The sequence below is a fragment of the Rhinopithecus roxellana genome, chromosome 14 (genome assembly GCF_007565055.1).
Source record: "Rhinopithecus roxellana isolate Shanxi Qingling chromosome 14, ASM756505v1, whole genome shotgun sequence".
NCBI classification, from domain to species: domain Eukaryota; kingdom Metazoa; phylum Chordata; class Mammalia; order Primates; family Cercopithecidae; genus Rhinopithecus; species Rhinopithecus roxellana.
The window spans coordinates 38,291,398-38,310,019 of record NC_044562.1 but is presented as its reverse complement, the minus strand read 5'-3'; the positions used below and the strand labels follow the sequence as shown (position 1 = coordinate 38,310,019).

At 37.0% G+C, this 18,622-nt stretch overlaps 2 protein-coding genes across 5 annotated transcripts in view; one reads left to right on the top strand and one right to left on the bottom strand.

Moving 5' to 3' along the window:
* Positions 1-12,282, top strand: part of SLC39A10 (solute carrier family 39 member 10) — an 84,687-nt gene extending 72,405 nt beyond the window's left edge. For all 4 annotated transcript variants that reach the window (XM_030916213.1, XM_010375742.2, XM_030916211.1 and 1 more), the window contains exons 9-10: positions 2,751-2,941; positions 9,500-12,282. In XM_030916213.1, coding sequence (XP_030772073.1) covers positions 2,751-2,941; positions 9,500-9,658 — 350 coding nt within the window. In that variant the 3' untranslated portion in view covers positions 9,659-12,282. The remainder of the gene's footprint in view (positions 1-2,750; positions 2,942-9,499) is intronic.
* A 2-nt stretch (positions 12,283-12,284) lies between these two features.
* Positions 12,285-18,622, bottom strand: part of DNAH7 (dynein axonemal heavy chain 7) — a 344,384-nt gene continuing 338,046 nt past the window's right edge. The window contains exons 64-65 of the mRNA XM_030916210.1: positions 15,311-15,414; positions 12,285-12,706 (exon numbers count right to left, since the gene is read on the bottom strand). Coding sequence (XP_030772070.1) covers positions 12,500-12,706; positions 15,311-15,414 — 311 coding nt within the window. The 3' untranslated portion in view covers positions 12,285-12,499. The remainder of the gene's footprint in view (positions 12,707-15,310; positions 15,415-18,622) is intronic.

Here is an 18,622-nt window from a genome sequence, read left to right as displayed (position 1 = left end):
CGGCCCAAGAAAATAAAATAGACAAAAAGACTTGAACAAACGTTTCACTGAAGAAAGTATACAGATGAGATTTCAAATTATGGGCTGGCTAGGATGTGGAACAGCTAGAGCTCCTATACATTGCTGGCGGGGATGCAATTTCTTATAAAATTAGAAATATGCTTAACTGTATGGCCCAGTGACCCCACTTAATAGGTGTCTGGCCAAGAGAAACGAAAACTCATGTTGACACAAAAAGCCTGTTTATGAATGTGTGCAGTGTCTTTCGCCATAATTGCCAAAAACTGTAAACAACCTAAATGTTGTTTGCTGGTGAATGTAGATAAATAAACTGTGGTTCATCTGTGGAATATTACTGAGCAATAAAATAATTTTCTGATATACACAGTAACACGAAATGAGTCTTACATGCATTATCCTAAGTGAACAAAATCTAAACTTGAAAGACTACATACTGTGTGCTTCTATTTAGATGATGTTCTGGTAAAGGCAAAATCATAGGAACAGAAAGCAGATTGTTGTTTGCCTAAGGGCAAGTGGCCTAAAAAAATTTTGGAAGGGTAATTAAACAGTTCTAGAGTTTAATGGTGTTTATGGTTATAGGGTGTATGTGTTTGTCCAAATTCATAGAAGTCTACATTTTTTAAAAATGAAATAATTGTGTAATTATACCACAATTTTTAAAAGTATTAAATGAAAATAGTTTGCCTTGAATCTTGATTAGTTAATTCATGCTGTTTGGTTGTTACTTAGGAAGGAACTAAAACCATCTTGCTATCCAGTAATATTAGAGAAGGCAACAAAGTTGATGTATTTTGTACCCATGACACCGTTGTTCACTGAGTATTAAATAATGCTCATTTTTGAATGCATTATTAAATTATAAAAGAAAGCAATGCATTTTGTAACCTAAAAGACACTTCTGTAGTCTGTGTTTTACGTAACCTGCTAAATGAAATTGCCTCTCTAGCACAGTTGGTGTGTGATTTATTGAAAACAAGGAGAAGAAATTTGTTAGGGAAGTTAGGGAGCTCTTTCCACAGAGAAAAAGCTGAGAAAGACTGGAGAAAATTAAACAGAACTCCAGGAGAGAGAAGAGATAAAAGATGATATTAAATCCAGGTCTCAGCAGGAGAATTAAGGTATTTAGGATCAGAGGAGAAAAGATGTAAGGAGAATAGCATTAGGTGAAAACTGGACAATTACAACTTAGAAACCATTGGTAAATAATCTCCTTAGGTACATTATCTTAACTTTCCAAAATGATGCCGCAGTGTTTACTTTGTAGCAATTTGTTGGAAGGTAGAAATATACCTTGCAGTAATTTCTTTATTGTTAACTTCTCCTTGTTGTAGACTATGACCTTGTAACCATGAGAGGTATAGAAGAACAGATCATGTATTTTTAGATACCTAGCTGTTAAGATCCTTTCTTAAGGGAAAGAAACTCAGTCAGTATTCTGTATAGCACCTTGCATATGCTGAGTGTTCAGTAATTGATTAGATATTTGTTCATGTAGTAAGTGAAACAAAATTATTATAGTAAGTAAAGCTAATGGGTTTTTTCTTTCATACCTCTTCAAGGGGGAACAAGGTATTGCTTTTGACCCATTAGCTTCAATACTGTTATCTCTAGCATCATTTTGCCCTTCTACTGACACTTCTCTGAGCAATATTTTTTTTCCCCTAATGTTTCAACTTCATTTTTTTTCATAGGCAGGAGTCAAGCTTGCAGATAATGTTCCAGCTTTAGACAGATGAATAAGAAAAGTGTCTTTCTTCTTATTTAGAGGGAGGGGGTGGCGGGAGGAGAGTCCATTGAGGATCCTTAGAAAAAGAATTTCAGTATTTTCCCTCCTGTGAGTTTTTGTCTTACATCAGCTCTGTGGTTATGGATGATTTCAGAGTTACCAGTGTCACCATTCTTCATCATCGCAGTTAGAAACAGACTTTGGAGCATGGCTTAATAAGAACCTGGTATTTGCTGTTTTCAGCATTGTTGATGCTCTTCGGAGCCTCAGCCAGACATTTATGTGCATCATTGTAGAAGCACGGAAAAGTGGTAGGAAGTGGTAGGAAGTGGCTCTTTATTCTTATTACAGTTTTAGAATTTTCAGGATTAAAGTTTAATTTTTCTTTCTGGGGGAAGAAAAATAAATGTAACCATAGCATAAAATATACTTAAAGCACCTGTTATCTCTGTTCTTCCTTAGGCCATTTCCCTTTGAAGAAAGGGTAGAAGTTCAAGCAGGGAGGTCTTGATTGTTGGTTACAAGAAAAGCGGTGACTGTGTTTTTTTCTTTCGTAAAAATTTTACATTTAAGTTATACAGTAGACTTTCTGTGAGTACAGTTCTTTGAATTTTAACATATGTATAGATTTCTGTAATCACTGCCACCATCAGGATCAGAGTAGCTTTGTCACCCCCACCAACCCCTGTCCTGTGCTCTTTAGAGTCAGCTTTCCACCATCTCTGTCCCCTGGTAACCACTAATTTTTCTTTATTGTTACCGTTTTGTCTGTTTCAGAATAGATATATAAGCTTTCGGATGGTCTTCTTTCAGTATTATGCCTTTGAGATTCATCCAAGTTTTTGCGTGCATTATGGTTTAATAAGTAAAATATATATCACATAAAGTACTTTTATTAAAAATGTGTATCTTTTTAATGCTGATTTGTCGTTTCTCTCCATTCAGATTTGTGTTGTAAATCCTGTGGTTTTAAAACATTCCCATTGTTTCTTAATTGCAGGTGATTTTGCAGTTCTTCTTAAAGCAGGCATGACTGTAAAGCAAGCAATTGTATACAACCTCCTCTCTGCCATGATGGCTTACATAGGCATGCTCATAGGCACAGCTGTTGGTCAGTATGCCAATAACATCACACTTTGGATCTTTGCAGTCACTGCAGGCATGTTCCTCTATGTAGCCTTGGTGGATATGGTAAGATATTTTATATTTTTTTGTGGTACTAAATCTGCAAATGAAAGAAATCCTTGGAGGTGGTTTGAAGCCAAACTATTTTTAAAAATATAACTCATTTTAAAGGCATAATATCTAAATAATCTCTTAAGGAAAGACATTTATTTAAGTAGGAGGTTTCCTTTTATGGAAACCAGTTGAGTTGCTGAAAATGTCTGTCCAAATGATGTTACTATTTAAATAATCATTAGTAGTAGAGTTATAATTACAGAATTATTATACTACTTTGAAGACTTTGTAATATTGGGGTAAAAGTGTTTTATTTTTGTTAGCAAAATTAATTTTTTGAGCTTGTTTTCTGGCAAACAGGAGGGAACTACTATTCCTGTTAGGTAAGCCAGTCTTCTGGAAGGAAGTGGTATGTATTCCATAGGGTTTATGTAATTTCTCTTATTTCTAAATTTAGCTTAAAGTTAAATGTAAATGCTAACAATTTGTTTTATTTTGATTCTACTTTAATACCCCAAATATGTTTGTGTATTTATAGAACTAGCAATTAGGTTTTTTTGTTTGTTTGTTTGACTAGATATGATGTTTACTTTTTTTTTTCTGGTAAGATCATCACAGTCTTATTTCAAAATTATGCAGCCATTTTTTTTTTCTTTTTACAAGATAGGGTCTCGCTCTGTTGCCCAGTCTGGAGTACAATGGCATGGATATGGCTCCCTCCAGCCTTGACCTCCTGGGCTCAAGCAGTTCTCCTGCCTCAGCCCCTGAGTAGCTAGGACTATACGTGACTGCCCCACAGCCAGCAAAAAAAAAAATATATATATATATATATATATATATTTTATACAGATAGGGTCTTGCTATGTTGCCCAGGCTGGTCTCAAACTCCTGGACTCAAGCACTCCTCCTGCTTCAGCCTCTCAAAGTGCTGGGATTACAAGTGTGAGCCACCACACCCAGCCCAGCCTAAATTTTTAATCACAGAATTAATGCCTGTTTATCATAGAAGGTTTCGAAAATGTAAACAATTCTTTCTTTTTGTTTACAGAATTACCTAGGAATAGTCATCTTCCCTGCTGACTTTTAATATCTCATTTCCTATTCTCACCCTCGGCTGATAACCTTGCTTCTGATTTCATGGGGAACACTTGAAACCATCAATCCACAAGTTCTCATCATCACTTCTGCTTATCTTGCTGAATCTATGCCCATTTACATTCTTTCCTGTTACCAAAAGGAAACTTCCTAGCTGGTGCTCCTGCAAACTGTTCCCTAGAACTGATCCCCTTTTGCTAACTCCCTTAAATTCTCCTTTCTCTTTCCCACACCATTTCCCCCCTTCTGCTGGATTATTTCTATTAGCCTATAAACCTCCTATTACTTCTCCCTTCTTAAAAAGTTCGGGGACCTCTCTTAGTTCCAACTTCCCCTTCAGCTGTCACCCTATTGCTGCTCTCTTTTAGAACATTTTCATTGGTTTGTTTTGTTTGGTTGGTTTTGTTTGGGGTTATTTTTTGAGACAGGGTCTCACTCTGTTACCCAGACTGGAGTGCAATGGTGCATTCATAGCTCATTGCATCCTCGACTCCCCAGGCTCAAGTGATCCTCCTGCCTCTACCTCCTGAGTAACTAGGACCACAGGTGTACACCACCATGCCTAAATTTTTTTTTTTTTTTTTTTAAAGACATGGAGTCTCACTATCTTGCCCAGGCTGGTCTTGAATGCCTGGCCTCAAACAATGCTCCAGCCTCAGCCTTCCAAAGTGCTGAGATTATAGGTGTAAGCCAACATGCCATGCCCGTTGTTTATTTTTAAATTTTCCTCTGTTTTTGAGCCAAACCTAATGAGGTTTTCCCCCTGACTTTTCTGCCAGAACTGCTTTTGTCAAATTAACCATTGACCATGGCATCAGTAAGTCTACTAGTCATTTTCCAGTCTTCATTATTCTTGTCATAACAGCAGAACTTGACAGTTGCTCGTTCTCTTTTCTTTGAAATGCTTTTATGTCAGTAGGCTTATGTTTGTTTGTTTGTTTATTTGTTGTGAGACAGTCTTGCTGTGCTGCCCAGGCTGGAGTGTAGTGGCATGATCTCAGCTCCCTACAACCTCCACCTCCTGGGTTCAGCGATTTTCCTGCCTCTGCCACCCAAGTAGCTGCGATGACAGGCATGTGCCATCATGCCCAGTCTTTTGTCAGTAGGTTTCTATAACACCACAATTTCCTGGCCTTTTCTCCACCTTGCTGGCTTTTCTCAGACTCTGTACTGGATCCTCCTCTTCTCCCCCTGCATCTAAATGTTGGCAAAAGACATAAGTAATTTCATCTAATTTCCTGGCTTTAAATATTTATTGGCTGATGATTCCTAAATTCGTATCTTTAGTATAGGCCTTTCCTGTAACTCCAGACTAATCCAAGTGTACTTGAATGTCTACAAGGCATTGTGCACTTGACATGTTCAGAACAGCTCTTGACATTGCCAACACTACTCCTTGACCAGCCTCTGTTGTAGAATTCTCTATCTCAGAAATGATGATACCTTTATTCTTCTAGTTGCTCAAAAAACCTGAGTGTCATCCTTTGACTCAACTTTTTGCCCTCCCACATAGTTTGCCAGAAAGCCCTGAGACCTCTTTCGCCTAACCACCTGTAGTGTACCCTCATCATTTTCATCCTAGCCACCACCATCTTTCTCTTTTTAACTGCTCTTCCTGCTCTGCCCTTGCCCTGCCTTCCAACTCTGTATCAGCTCAACTAGAGTGATCCTTTTAAGCCATAGATCACATCACCCCATTTGTATGCTTCACATTGTGGTTTTTCATCCCAGAGTAAAAGTCCTAAAGTTCTTTCTTTGACTTGCAAAGTTTTTCATCATCCTTGAACATTTCCACTCCCTTGTCCTCCTTAGTTTTCCTATCCTTACTTCAAATCCTCTCACTCTCCCCAAGGGACAATTTGCGTCAGGGCTGTGGCACCTGCTGATCACCCCTCCGGAATAGTTTTCCTGCAGACATCCTCATGGCTAGCTCCTGCTTAGGAGGCATCTTATCTAAAATTTAAATCTCCCCTTCAACATTTCATATCCTCTATCCCTGCTTTACTTTTTCTCCATTGTACGTGTATCTCAACCTATTAACGCCATTTTACTTATTTATTGTGTTCCTTGTCTTCCCCACTAAGATGTCAGCTCTGGGAGGACAGGCATTTTTGTCTTACTTTATATACTACTGGAAATTTAGTTTATAGTTAGTATTCTCTTACATCTGTAACACTAGAAATTTACAGATACAAGAAGAATGAGTCTTTACAGAAAGGATTTATAGTTTAACGCAGAAGAAAAGTAGTTATTAATTACAGTTATTTTCAGACATGTTATGATAGAGTTTTGCACCATGTTCGTGGAACTACAGAGAGGCCAGCTAAAAAGTTGGGGAGTAGAAAGTTTTTTTGTCAAAAAATCCGAGCTGAGTTCTAAAGAATGGAGTTTATTAGAAGCAAGGGGAAGGGTCGTATGAGGAAGCTGAATGATTTATAACATCATTCCTTTGAACAGTAAGTCTGTAGCTAGGACTATATTCTGAGGAAATAACATGACTACTCCTGATAAACAAACAAAAATAAAACCTCACTACTTGGTTCTTTGCAGTAGTATTTATAATGTCATAATTATATTGGAAACACTCTAAATGTTCAAGAGAAAGGGAAGAAACTATCCATATATATTTTGTGAGATTTTAATGACACAGAAATTGGGTATTTTCTAATGTTAAAGTAGGAAAAAATGGATCCACATTGTCATCAGGTAGGTGTTGGCCATATCCTGACAGTCACACAACATGCCATACCAAAACGATGGGAGTTTATCTTGTAAACTTTAGAGAGCCATTAAAAAGTGTAAGCAGTAGAGTGATATGATCACATTTTTGTTTCAGAAAGACCACTTTGGCTCTGTGGAGGAAGACTTTTATTGATTTAAAGCCATTCAATAAGATATCAACAGTCCCAGAAGTTTTAGTTTGAGATACCTATAGGATATCCAGGTAGAAGTATCCAGTTGTAGAGGACTTTGAGTGGTGCTGTTTATCAATCAGTATTGAAGCATTTTTGTATGATATTTTAAACAAGTATGGCCATACCCATAGGTGTTGATTGACTCTTAGTTGTGGTTGTGACAAATAGTGTGGGTGTTGACATTCAGGTTAGAATTAAATGTGGCAAAGCTATAGTTCCTATTCTAGTTGGTATGTATATATATCTAGAGGGCATATTTCTGTAAAACATCCTGCATATTGTTTACGCTTAAGCATTTAAGGAAAGTCATAATAAAAAATCTTTGTAACAATAAAAACTTGGGGGAAGGAGGAGAAAGGATAGAGTAAAATAGTCTTCTTACTAGAACTATATGTAGGAAGCTGTCAGTTTGAAGGGCCAGATAGTAAATGGTTTAGGCTTTGGGGACCATATGGTTTCTGTCACAGTTATTCAGCTCTGCCATTGTAGTGAGTGGTTCCTGTGACAGCGCCTGTGCTGTTGTAGCACAAAGGCTGCCACAGATAATGTGTAAATGAATAGGCATGGGCAGATTCAGTATGGTTTGCCAACTCTTAGACCATTAGTTGATTTGATAAAGTGATTTTGTGAATGGTTTGGACAAGAAAATAATCTTTACTAGCTATTGTATGCCATTTCTGTAGACTTTTAAACAGAATTTATGATAGCATGCTGTAGTTCTTAAATATGACCTTTAGGAGATGGCTAAAATAACCGTAGCACTGTCAGAGCATGGTGGTTGGATTAATTGTACCCATTATTTAATAACAAATAATGATGTTTCTTCTTAGACAGAAAGAAGTATGAATTAAGAATTATGTGACTTAACACTAGATTTCTCCTCCCTAAACCCCAAAGCACCAAGATACTGTTTTGGAGCAAAACGTAGTGTCCCAGAGAGTAGCATATCAGTGTCATCTTTCTGTAGATATTGATTGCACATTTGAACTATGTTTGCAGAAAAGTGAAAGTAAAAATTGGAAGTAGCATTTCTTTCACAATTTTAGATTAGGTTTGGGTGGAAAGAATGTATGCCTATAATGATGCAAATGTATTTCTTCCACAAATCTTATTTACTTAGACAAATTAAAGGAATTTAATTTTTATATTTTGAATCTACAGATTATTCTTAGATGTAATAGTATGTGGTATGCTTTAGAAATTGAAGTATATAAACTTTTCTTTTTTTTTTGAGATGGAGTTTTGCTCTTGTTGCCCAGGATGGAGTACAATGGCGCGATCTCACCTCCACGTCCTGGGTTCAAGCAATTCTCCTGCCTCAGCCTCCCAGGATTACAGGCATGCACCACCACACCCAGCTAATTTTGTATTTTTGGTAGAGATGGGGTTACTCCATGTTGGTCAGGCTGGTCTCAAACTCCCAACCTCAGTTGATCTGCCTGCCTTGGCCTCCCAAAGTGCTGGGATTACAGGCATAAGCCACCACGCCCAGCCGTGTATAAACTTTTCAAAGCACTATGCCTTCAAAGATGTGACAATTTTCAGAATTTTGACATTTTATCAATATTAAGAGAATAGAGTACACTGTGAGGGCAGTGTGCATGACTTGGTACTAGTTATGCTGGATAGCTCTGCTAGGTTGTTTTGTGTGTCTGTTACTGGAATGAAAGCAGTGGCTTAAGGGCATAGAGATGGGAGATTTGGATTTGTCCCCTAGTATCTCTTTGCTGTCATGTGCAGTGGGAAATGAGAATTTCAAGTGGAAAAGAGTGAAGAAGTGAAACCATTTTGAATTAGTTATTTCCCAAAATAATCTTCCTTTTTTTTAATTTTAATTTTATTTTTATTTTTATTTTTATTTTTTGAGATGGAGTTTTGCTGTCTTGCCCAGGCTGGAGTGCAGTGGTGTGATCTTGGCTCACTGCAACCTCTGCCTCCCGGGTTCAAATCATTCTCCTGCCTCAGCCTCCCGAGTAGCTGGGACTACATGCGCGCCCCACCACGCCCGGCTAATTTTTCTATTTTTATGGGTTTCACCATATTGGCCAGGCTGGTCTCAAACTCCTGGACCCATGATCCGCCCACCTCGGCCTTCCAAAGTGCTGGGATTTCCAGGCGTGAGCCAGCCCAAGAATCTTCCTTTCTTAGTGAGTTTAAGATACATTAGTAAATGTGGGAATTGTGGTGATCTTTTTTCTGAGTGTCTTATTGGTAATAAGTTGCTTTATACTTTAGCACAAAGTAAAATATCAGAATTTATAAGGTCAGTGGATAGTAACTGGTTGAAAAATGACTAATATGTATATTTTAAGTGTTTGTTGTGGGGGATGATGATGAGGAGGGAACAGAGTTAGTATTTCCGTAATGACTAGTGAAAGCATAAAATTTATTCAGTATTTGACTAAAATACATCTGGTGGGTAGCATTATGTTCAATAAAATAATTATTTTGTCTGTAGTTACACTTTAGTGATTAATTTTCTTAAGTAGGAAAATGGTTTTAAAAACTGTTTTGAGCAGAAGTATTATACAAAGTTTAATGTGAAGATTTGTTTTTCTAGCTTCCAGAAATGTTGCATGGTGATGGTGACAATGAAGAACATGGCTTTTGTCCTGTGGGGCAATTCATCCTTCAGAATTTAGGATTGCTGTTTGGATTTGCCATTATGCTGGTGATTGCCCTCTATGAAGACAAAATTGTGTTTGACATCCAGTTTTGACCTTTCCCAGTAATCACTGTTGATTACGAGAACGTTACCATGCAGCTTTGCATCTGTTCCTTGTACTGTATGCACGTTGCTCAAAGGAAAGTCAGTGGCTTGCACTACTTACAAGTTTCGTAGATTTGAGCCTAACCACAAAAGGCCGGTGCTTAGTACTGTTTTCCCTGCACGTAGGGGTCTTTTAAAAATATAAAGCTTGTGATAAAGAGAGGAGAATATGTGACTCCGTGAACCAGTGTTGATGTTTGATTAAGACTTCACAAAATAATCATATAAAACACTAGTCTCTTTATTAGTAGAAACTTCTGTGGCTATGCAGAAATAGAGATCGAACCAAAAAATATCATTTAACTTTAAAAATATTTTAAATGGACTTTGGGGAGACATTTTTTGTGTGTTTTAAGAATGAATTGTAGTGTTCTTTAATTCAGCTACATATATACATGTGGTGATAGGGATCAACTTGACACAGCTTTGAAACTGCATAAAGTAGACATAGGAACTAGAGGAAAGCTCAGGCTGCATTAGAGTATGAATTTAGCATTGGGAAAAGCCCTTATTCTTGAATCTAGAGTTACTATTTTTGTATATATTTGCATAGTGTTTAAACCTGCAGCCTAAACTACTGAAATTTGTGATTGTATGTTTGTGTGAACTTTGGTTTAATGAAAGATTCATAATGGTTCTTTGTATTATTATAATACTTGGTGTTGGGGTGTTCTGTTTTGTGTTGTTTTTTCCTTTAATTTTGTTTTGGTTTTGTTTTGTTTTTTTTTGGTGGGGGGAGGTGAGGGTTTGGAGCATGTGGTCAATGTTCTCTTTTTAAAAAATTGTAACCCTCTAGAAAATATCAAAGAAATGAACCAAACATGGTTTAAATAGTTGATTTTCCTATTTTAACAGTACCAACTCGTTAATTGGGAAATATAAGTTCTGAATGTTCACGTTGCTTTACCAGTGTGGCATTGGAACCAAGAGCACATGCCGTGGCTGGCTACGAGGTCGTAAAGCAGAAAATCAAAGTTTACCATGTCTGTAATCTGTACATGAAGTGTCAGTTTAGAACAGTGACTAGGATAAACTCCATTATTGCCATGGCTGTCATGGTACCCAAGTGACTTGGAAGACACATTTAAATTACTCAGCTGAAATCACCTGATCATCTTGTGCCAAGATATGCTGTTGGTGCCTGATAGGGGTTAGTCTCTTTTTTAGGTGCCCTGTTCTCCTAAGGTAATTGTGAATGATTTGTGAGAAGTGCAAGCCATGTTTATCCTGAAATTTTACTTAATAATTTGTATTACTAGTCATATGCATGTAGCTTTCTGTTTACATCCTATGCCACATGGTCTTCATTTATGCCAGGTAAACTGTATTTGAACTATGTGCAGCTAGCTTTGTTTTAATCTGCTTGGCAAACAGTGTAGCTGCTGTAACAATCTTATTGTTCAAATATATAAGAGCCAAACTCTTTTCCATTCCATCTAAAATGTTTTCATTTAGTACTCTTCTTTCCTCCTACTCTATGAACTTTAAAACAAAAACAAAACTGAGAGCAGCACATGCATCCAGGTATTTATAGATTATTGCCAGTGTTTCTTCTGTATGCTATAAGCAAGGGAGCTTAGGTGTTCTTTAATTATTTATGCTTGAATCTGAAAAATTATTTCTGACTTACTCCATGGCCTCCTTATAATAAGTAGAAGTTTTATACATAGATTATTCTCAGCACTGGGCACTGAATTAGGACAGTCCTCATCTCATTGCTTGGCCCTTCAAGCAACCTAGCTAAAAGGTGCTGATAGGTTATTTAGTACTGCCAACTTCAAGTGATTCATATATCTTGATTTCTGAACCAAGATATATTTATAGTTCATTTTTGGGTTTTTATACCCAAATAGGATTCCGCATTCCAGCATTAAATCTGCTTCATTTTAGAACTTTTTTATAAAAGCAACAGCTGGAATATACTCCCAGTTTTAAAATACCTGATGTAAAGCAAGTGGGTTATGCTGAAGTATATAAAGTTTTATATTCTCTCAAAAATTGTATTATCTTTATTTGCCAGATTTTACAAATCTTTTAAGAGGGCTGTAACAGTTGCTGCTAGTATTAGGGTTCCACCAGTATTTAGTTTTCACATCATTCTAATGTATAGTTTCAAGTCTTTCTTACTAGACAATCTGAATTCCACTACATTTCTGTTGGCTCCAACATTCCTTTTAGCTTGACCAGTCTAATTTAAAATGTGTTTGTTGGAGGTCATTAATGTTACTTGTACAATGCTGTCACTGTGTGACATCCATATGAATTTTGGTATATATCACATTGCATTCAATCAGCTGTGATTATGCTTAGAAATACTATAGTAACTAGATGCAGTGTGAATTTTTTCCATTAACAATAAGTCAGTGGCTTAAATGTGATTATGGTCCTGCAAGGTGATTCTTGCTAAAATATCTAAACTTTTGTTTTAACTGAATCATTTTTTTTTAACTTAAAAAGCTGGAAAATATCAAATGCTGTTTTTTTTTTTCATTGTCAACAGTGGTGTGTCATTTTATGTATGTTCCTAATGCTTATGGAACTCCTCCAAAATAAAGTTACTCAGAGAGAGCAAATATGCCAATGTGTTTTCTTTAGTCTTTATTTCAGAACATTTCCTTACATTTAAGTATGAATCATATTAAGTTTATCTGCATTTGCTCATAAGTAAATTCATAATTATAACTTTAGTCAAATGTATTTAAACCAAAAATAAAAATGTTTAAGTAGTAAAATATGCTTCCTACTCAGCCATCCAACAAGAAACAGGAACAAGGAAATGACGTCTTCTGGTTATGAATTAAGTTGACATAACAGTGCCACACCTCGTCCAATCCAGTGTTCCTTGGGTTGGTCAGAGGGAAGAGTCATGGCAATCACAAAATTTGTGGAATGGCCAGTGGTGGATAATGTTCCTCTCCGCTCACTTGTCTTATACAATGGAGCAACATAACTTGGCCGTTTTGGAATATCTGCCCTCTTACAGGGCTTTAGCCACATCTGGAAGAAAGTACATAACATCTCTTTAAGTCAAGGCTGTTAAATGTACATGTATTTGAGCCTACTATCGTATTTTCAGAGTAAGGTTATGTATGCAAATTTCTGTGGCCCAAATAGATGTATTTTCACCAGCGGTGCTGTGATTGCTCAAAACATTTTATAGAACTCTCATAACTGAGAAAAAATAGTTTTCACCTACTCTGTCTAAAAGCATATTTTCCAACTATTCATCTCTCAACCACAATTACCTGGGAAATGACTTTTAGTACTTACAATGATAAAAAAAATCAGACATACTTTCAAAGGAGAGAATTGCCATACTGATACTCAGAATCATGTGCCTTTATATTAATTGAAAGCCAGTCCCAAAAAATGCTGAAGGGATTTTTATCAACAACCGTATAACTAGAGAACCTCCCCATTTTAGGAGACTATTATAAAGGAGGTACTATATATATTATGCTGTTTAAAATATAATTGCATTCCGTTATAACTACAATCTATACCCCATTCTTTTTAGCCATTAACCAAGTTCCTACAATTTATTATTGGACCTCACCAATCTTAAAAATAAGGTTTTAAGGCAATTTGATCTTTGAATGTAAGAGTAAGAACAAACCATGTTAATAAAGATATTTTAGAATTTATTTTTCTGGAGTAGAAGTAATAGCAATCCTCGAGATGATAGGACTTGACAGCCCCAATGTTCAGACCCCTCTTTTAGGTTTCTCAGGTCAAAACAGATTGTTCAAGGAGCTTATAAGGATGTGAGTTTCTCTGTTTCTCCCACTTAATTGTGAAAATAGTTTCTCTATTTCTCCCACTTAATTATGAAAATCCCAGATTTTCATAAGGGGGGATCCACAAGGCAGTTTCTGAAATATTAACTACAACGTAAGACTCAAAGCACTCTTCCTAACTCAGATTTCATTTCAACCCCAGGGGATTTTTCTAATGAGAATTTTTATTTCTAAGTAGCTCCTTATTCAGGAGAATCATTATCAGTTTATATATTAATTTCTTTTTGCACATGCTGCAAGCTACTTAGGAGTTTCCATGTGAAAGACTCAATTTCGATCAGCTCCTGAAATTGCATTTACTTATCCTTGCAACTTTCAATTTGGGTCTTGTATTTTAAACTTTTGTGCCCATGGCATTTTAAAATATATGACAGCTTTCTCACAATTGGCTGTCAGTTGACCCCTCACTGATCCTGTTACAGCTGCTCTGAAGGGCTTTTTACCTGTCTTTGAGCTGCTGCCAGAATCCTGCAAACAGAATTCACATAAATCCCACTGCCTGTATTTTATCACAGCATCCCAGACCTACCCTTCAAATTGCTGTTTTCTTAAGCCATTTTCTCATGATGCAGTTATAGAGGGAAGCTTAATTATATTTTATAAAGTTTAATCTGCCAATGCTGGAGATAGATGCCTAGGAAATGTAGCTTTTTAAATTGATGGTTTTCAAAATCTTTTAATATGCAAGTTTCACATTTTCAAGTCAAAGTGTACGAAAAAATACATAATGAACACGTGTGTGTGAATGTATATACAGGTGACCTCACTATTTATGGATTCCACATTTCCAAATTTGCCTACTCACCGAAGTTTATTTCTAATCCTAAAATCAGTTGGCAGCATTGTCGTGCTCCTTGGTGGACATTTGCAGAGCATTAAAGATGTGTGTCATCCAACACACTTTCCCAGCTCAGGTTGAACCAGGTGAGGCTCTGCTTTCTTGTTTCACCTCATAACCGTAAACTAGTGTCCTTTTTCATGGCCTATTTAGTACCAGGTTTTTCACATTTCTGTTTTTGTTGGCGATTTCACTGTTTAAAATGACCCCCATGTGTAATGCAGTGCGGTTTTTTTTTTTTTTTTTTTTTTTTTTTTTTTTTTTTTTTTTTTTTTTTTTTTTTGAGACGGAGTTTTGCTCTTGTTGCCCAGGGTGGAGTGCAGTGGTATGATCTCAGCTCACCGCAGCCTCCACCTCCTGGGTTCAAGCGATTCTCCTCCCTCAGCCTCCCGAGTAGCTGGGATTACAGGCACCTGCTACCACGTCTGGCTAATTTTTGTATTTTTAGTATAGCCAGGGTTTCACCATGTTGGTCAGGCTGGTCTTGAATGCCCGACCTCAGGTGATCCGCCCGCCTCAGCCTCCTAAAGTGCTGAGCCACTGCGCCTGGCCAATGCTAAGTGCAAGAAGGCTGATATGCCTCGTAGAGAAAATACTAGCTCATGTCTCAACGAAGCTCATAGCATTTTGACCGTGAGTTAATGTTAATGACTCAATATTGTATATTAAATAAGGTGTCTTTAAACAGACACAAATAAGGTTATTTACTGATCAGCTAACAAAAATGTGACCAAAGAAATAACCCTGTATTTATTTACCCAGGAACAATGGTTCAGTATTTGCTAATTCAACGTTGGAAGCAACTTTATAGAACATAATTCCCATGAATAACACGAATGGACTGTATATGTGTTTGTTTATATATATACATATGTACATGCATATATACATACAAGATGGGGTCTTTTTATATATTATATATGTATAAAATAATTCCACATGTATATATAATTAGAATTTACTAACCACAGGCACTGTATCATAAAGAATTTTGGGATGCGATTCTGCAAGTTTCTTGATCTTTCTATTCCAGGAAGCTCCATCCAGAAATAATCCATGAATGAAAACACCTAAATATAAAAGAAACACGTTAATATAACACTTTATATATGCATTTTGATTGAGTTCTGAATCTGAAATTTCTACATGTAAGTACTATGCAAGTGATACTAGATTTGCAGCCTAAGGCTTGTTCTCCAATGAAAGCAATCTCCTGAGTGTTTTAACATCCATATTTCAAGAACATTGAAACTTTGTCTAGTGAAATAATGCAATAGTAAAATTAGGTGTGGAAGACAAAAGAGGAAAGAAATTTTAAATGAGTCTGTGGGAAGTTCTCAGTGTGTAAACATTATCAAATTTATATTGTTAATTGGTCAATAATTATACTGTGTTTTCAGAAGCTGTGAAATCTAGGGGGAAAAATAGTTCTTAATAAAGGTAATAGGGATTGAGTGGTGGCTAGTGGGCAGCATATGAACAAAGCACCCTTCTGTAGATCTCTAATGTCGTAAGAATTGCTCCTCCCCTTTTAGAATTTATTCTTACTGCCAAGAGCTCTCCTTAGTCTGTTGATGATGAAAGACACATGATGATGAAAGAAAGTCTGTTGATGATGAAAGAGGCTGGTATTAGTAAGTTGAACACTTGAAATGTGGCTGGTGTGACCAAATAACTGAATTTTAAATTTTATTTTAATTATAGTTAAATGGCGACATGTGGATAGTTTAATGATGGAGTTGGGGAAAGACCCTTTCTCTTCTCTGGGTTTTAACTGATGGGAAGAATACGTTGGAATACAGTATCAGTTCTATTAATTGACAAAGCACTTGTCCAATAACTGCCAATGTATAACTCTGGTAAAGCTGGATTGCAAAATGGACCTTGAGCCCAGGGCAATGGAGGGGTGGACCTGCGTAAGGGAAGAGATGGGTCTGCAGAGCACATTCTGCATCTTTACCTCTGTGGCCAGCTCTTAAGGCCTGTCCACCAGTCACCAAAACAGGTGGGGATAGGGCAAAGTAGGAGAACTTTATAGTATGAAATACAATGGAAAAGAAAGAGAACCTATACACAGGTCCAAGTGAGCTATTTAATACCCTCCCTGACTGACTCGAAAGCATAGCCCAATAAATTTCTGCCTCTAACCAATCAGACTAGTATTCCTCATTGGGAAGAGTGATAATATCATAGAAAGTAAACCAAAGAGTTCATGTCAACACCTAGAAAAGTGGTGATAGGGATAAAAGTTCTTTCCAACCCATCAGTTGTATAGGAAATAAGATGAGAATCTTTAAATACATTTTTATTTCTCATGGCTAGTAAGGACCATGAAGATATAGATATATAGCATATATAGAAAATGACAGATGTTAACAGGTCCTTGTTCATAGCTGTCCTGCTCTATGAGTGACGCCCTTTGCCATCTGTGAGATGTCATCAGCACATAGTGTCAGCTACAGTTTTTCCAGTTCCCCTCTCATTCACTATTTTCTGCCTCCCTGCATGCTATGCAATGCTGTCAACTGGTGACTGAGTCACCTAGTAGTACCTAGCAATTCAGATCAGAGGGTTTAGGTAGTTGCATCTATAATATAGGATCCTGTGATGATTAATATTGTCAACTTGATTGGATTGAAGGATGCAAAGTATTGTTCCTGGGTGTGTCTGTGAGGATGTTGCCAAAGGAGATTAACATTTGAGTCAACTGAACTGGGAGAGGCAGACCCACCCTCAATGTGGGTGGACACCATCTAATCAGCCTCCAGTGCAGCTAGAATAAAGCAGACAGAAGTTGGAAAGAGCAGACTTGCTAAGCCTTCCGGCCTTCATCTTTCTCCCATGCTGGATGCTTCCCACCCTCAAACATCAGCCTCCAAGTTCTCTGGGTTTTGGACTCCTGGACTTACTCTAGTGGTTTGCCAGGGGCTCTTGGGCCTGTGGCCACAGACTGAAGGCTGCACCGTCTGCTTCCCTACTTTTGAGGTTTTGGGACTCAGACTGACTGATCCACTACTGGCTTCCTTGCCCCTTAACTTGCATACAGCCTATCCCATGGGACTTTACCTTGTGATAGTGTGAGTCAATTCTCCTTAATAAACTCCCTCCCATATATACATATATCCTATTAGTTCTGTCCCTCTAGAGAACCCTCCCTAACACAGATTTCAAATACTAAAAAACTTTCAGCAGCATTGTAGCCTTTAGGTGCCCCTTTTCATTGTGTTTTAATTTAATCTTAGGTATATAAGGATGACATCTTTATGAGGCTCAGAACCTAGAAACAGGAACATACAAAAATATAAAGTATGGTGAAGGGGTAGAGATTGGAAAAAAAGAAACTTGGCTTCTATCCCAAGTTGTTCTCAGGTGGGATTTATGTCCCTCCCACTAGGGTCCTATGAGAAAGTGATTCCTTGGGGAAAAATCCATTTATCTAAATCATTTCATGGATTCTTTCTTTCTGATAATTAGCTAAGTAGGAAGGAAAAAACTAGGGTGACAAAAAGGCTCATTTGTGGATATGTGTGCTTATTGGTGAAATGCATATGTGTGTGTTGGTAAGGGTATAAAATAATGAAGTTTGAGATTTTGCAGAAATCTATCAGCTATTATAAATTAAGCCTGGGCCAACACTGTGGTAATCAGTAAAACAGTTTAATTAGCTGATGACTGCTCTTCAGTGTATGATCTTGGAACACTAAATGGGCTTTATGGATCCTTTAATAAGTTGTGCTTTATTTTTACTCCACTGTTTTCAAGATAATTTTGGATTTTTAATACTTGATCTTCTTTAATGAGAGTTTCTGTGGATTAAATTAGTAAATCAATGTAAAAAGAAGTATCAGCTACCCTGTAGAATAATTATGTTCAGTATATAATAACGGGCAACACAATAGTTTGATCTTGGGTATCAGCTAGTTCAGAAGCTTTTGGCAATGCTTATAAATTCAGTCTTTTAGCTGAGTTCAAAAACATATAACCCTTAAAAGACATCATCAGTGCTGCTCAAACTTCAACCCAAATGCCACCTTCTGCCTATTATAATAATATGGAAAAGAACTAGAAAAAATTCATGCATCTAAATTAAATACTTAGAAATAACCATCATTTCTTTAAGAAAACGTTCCTTGAGAATTGTGATGTTTTCAAACTTCTACCAAAATACTCAGTAGGCCATAGAGAAAGCAGCTAAGCATGAGAGCCACATGGCCTGGGTCTGAATCTCAACTCTGTCCATTATTAGCTGTGAGACCTACAGCAAGTTACTTAACCCCC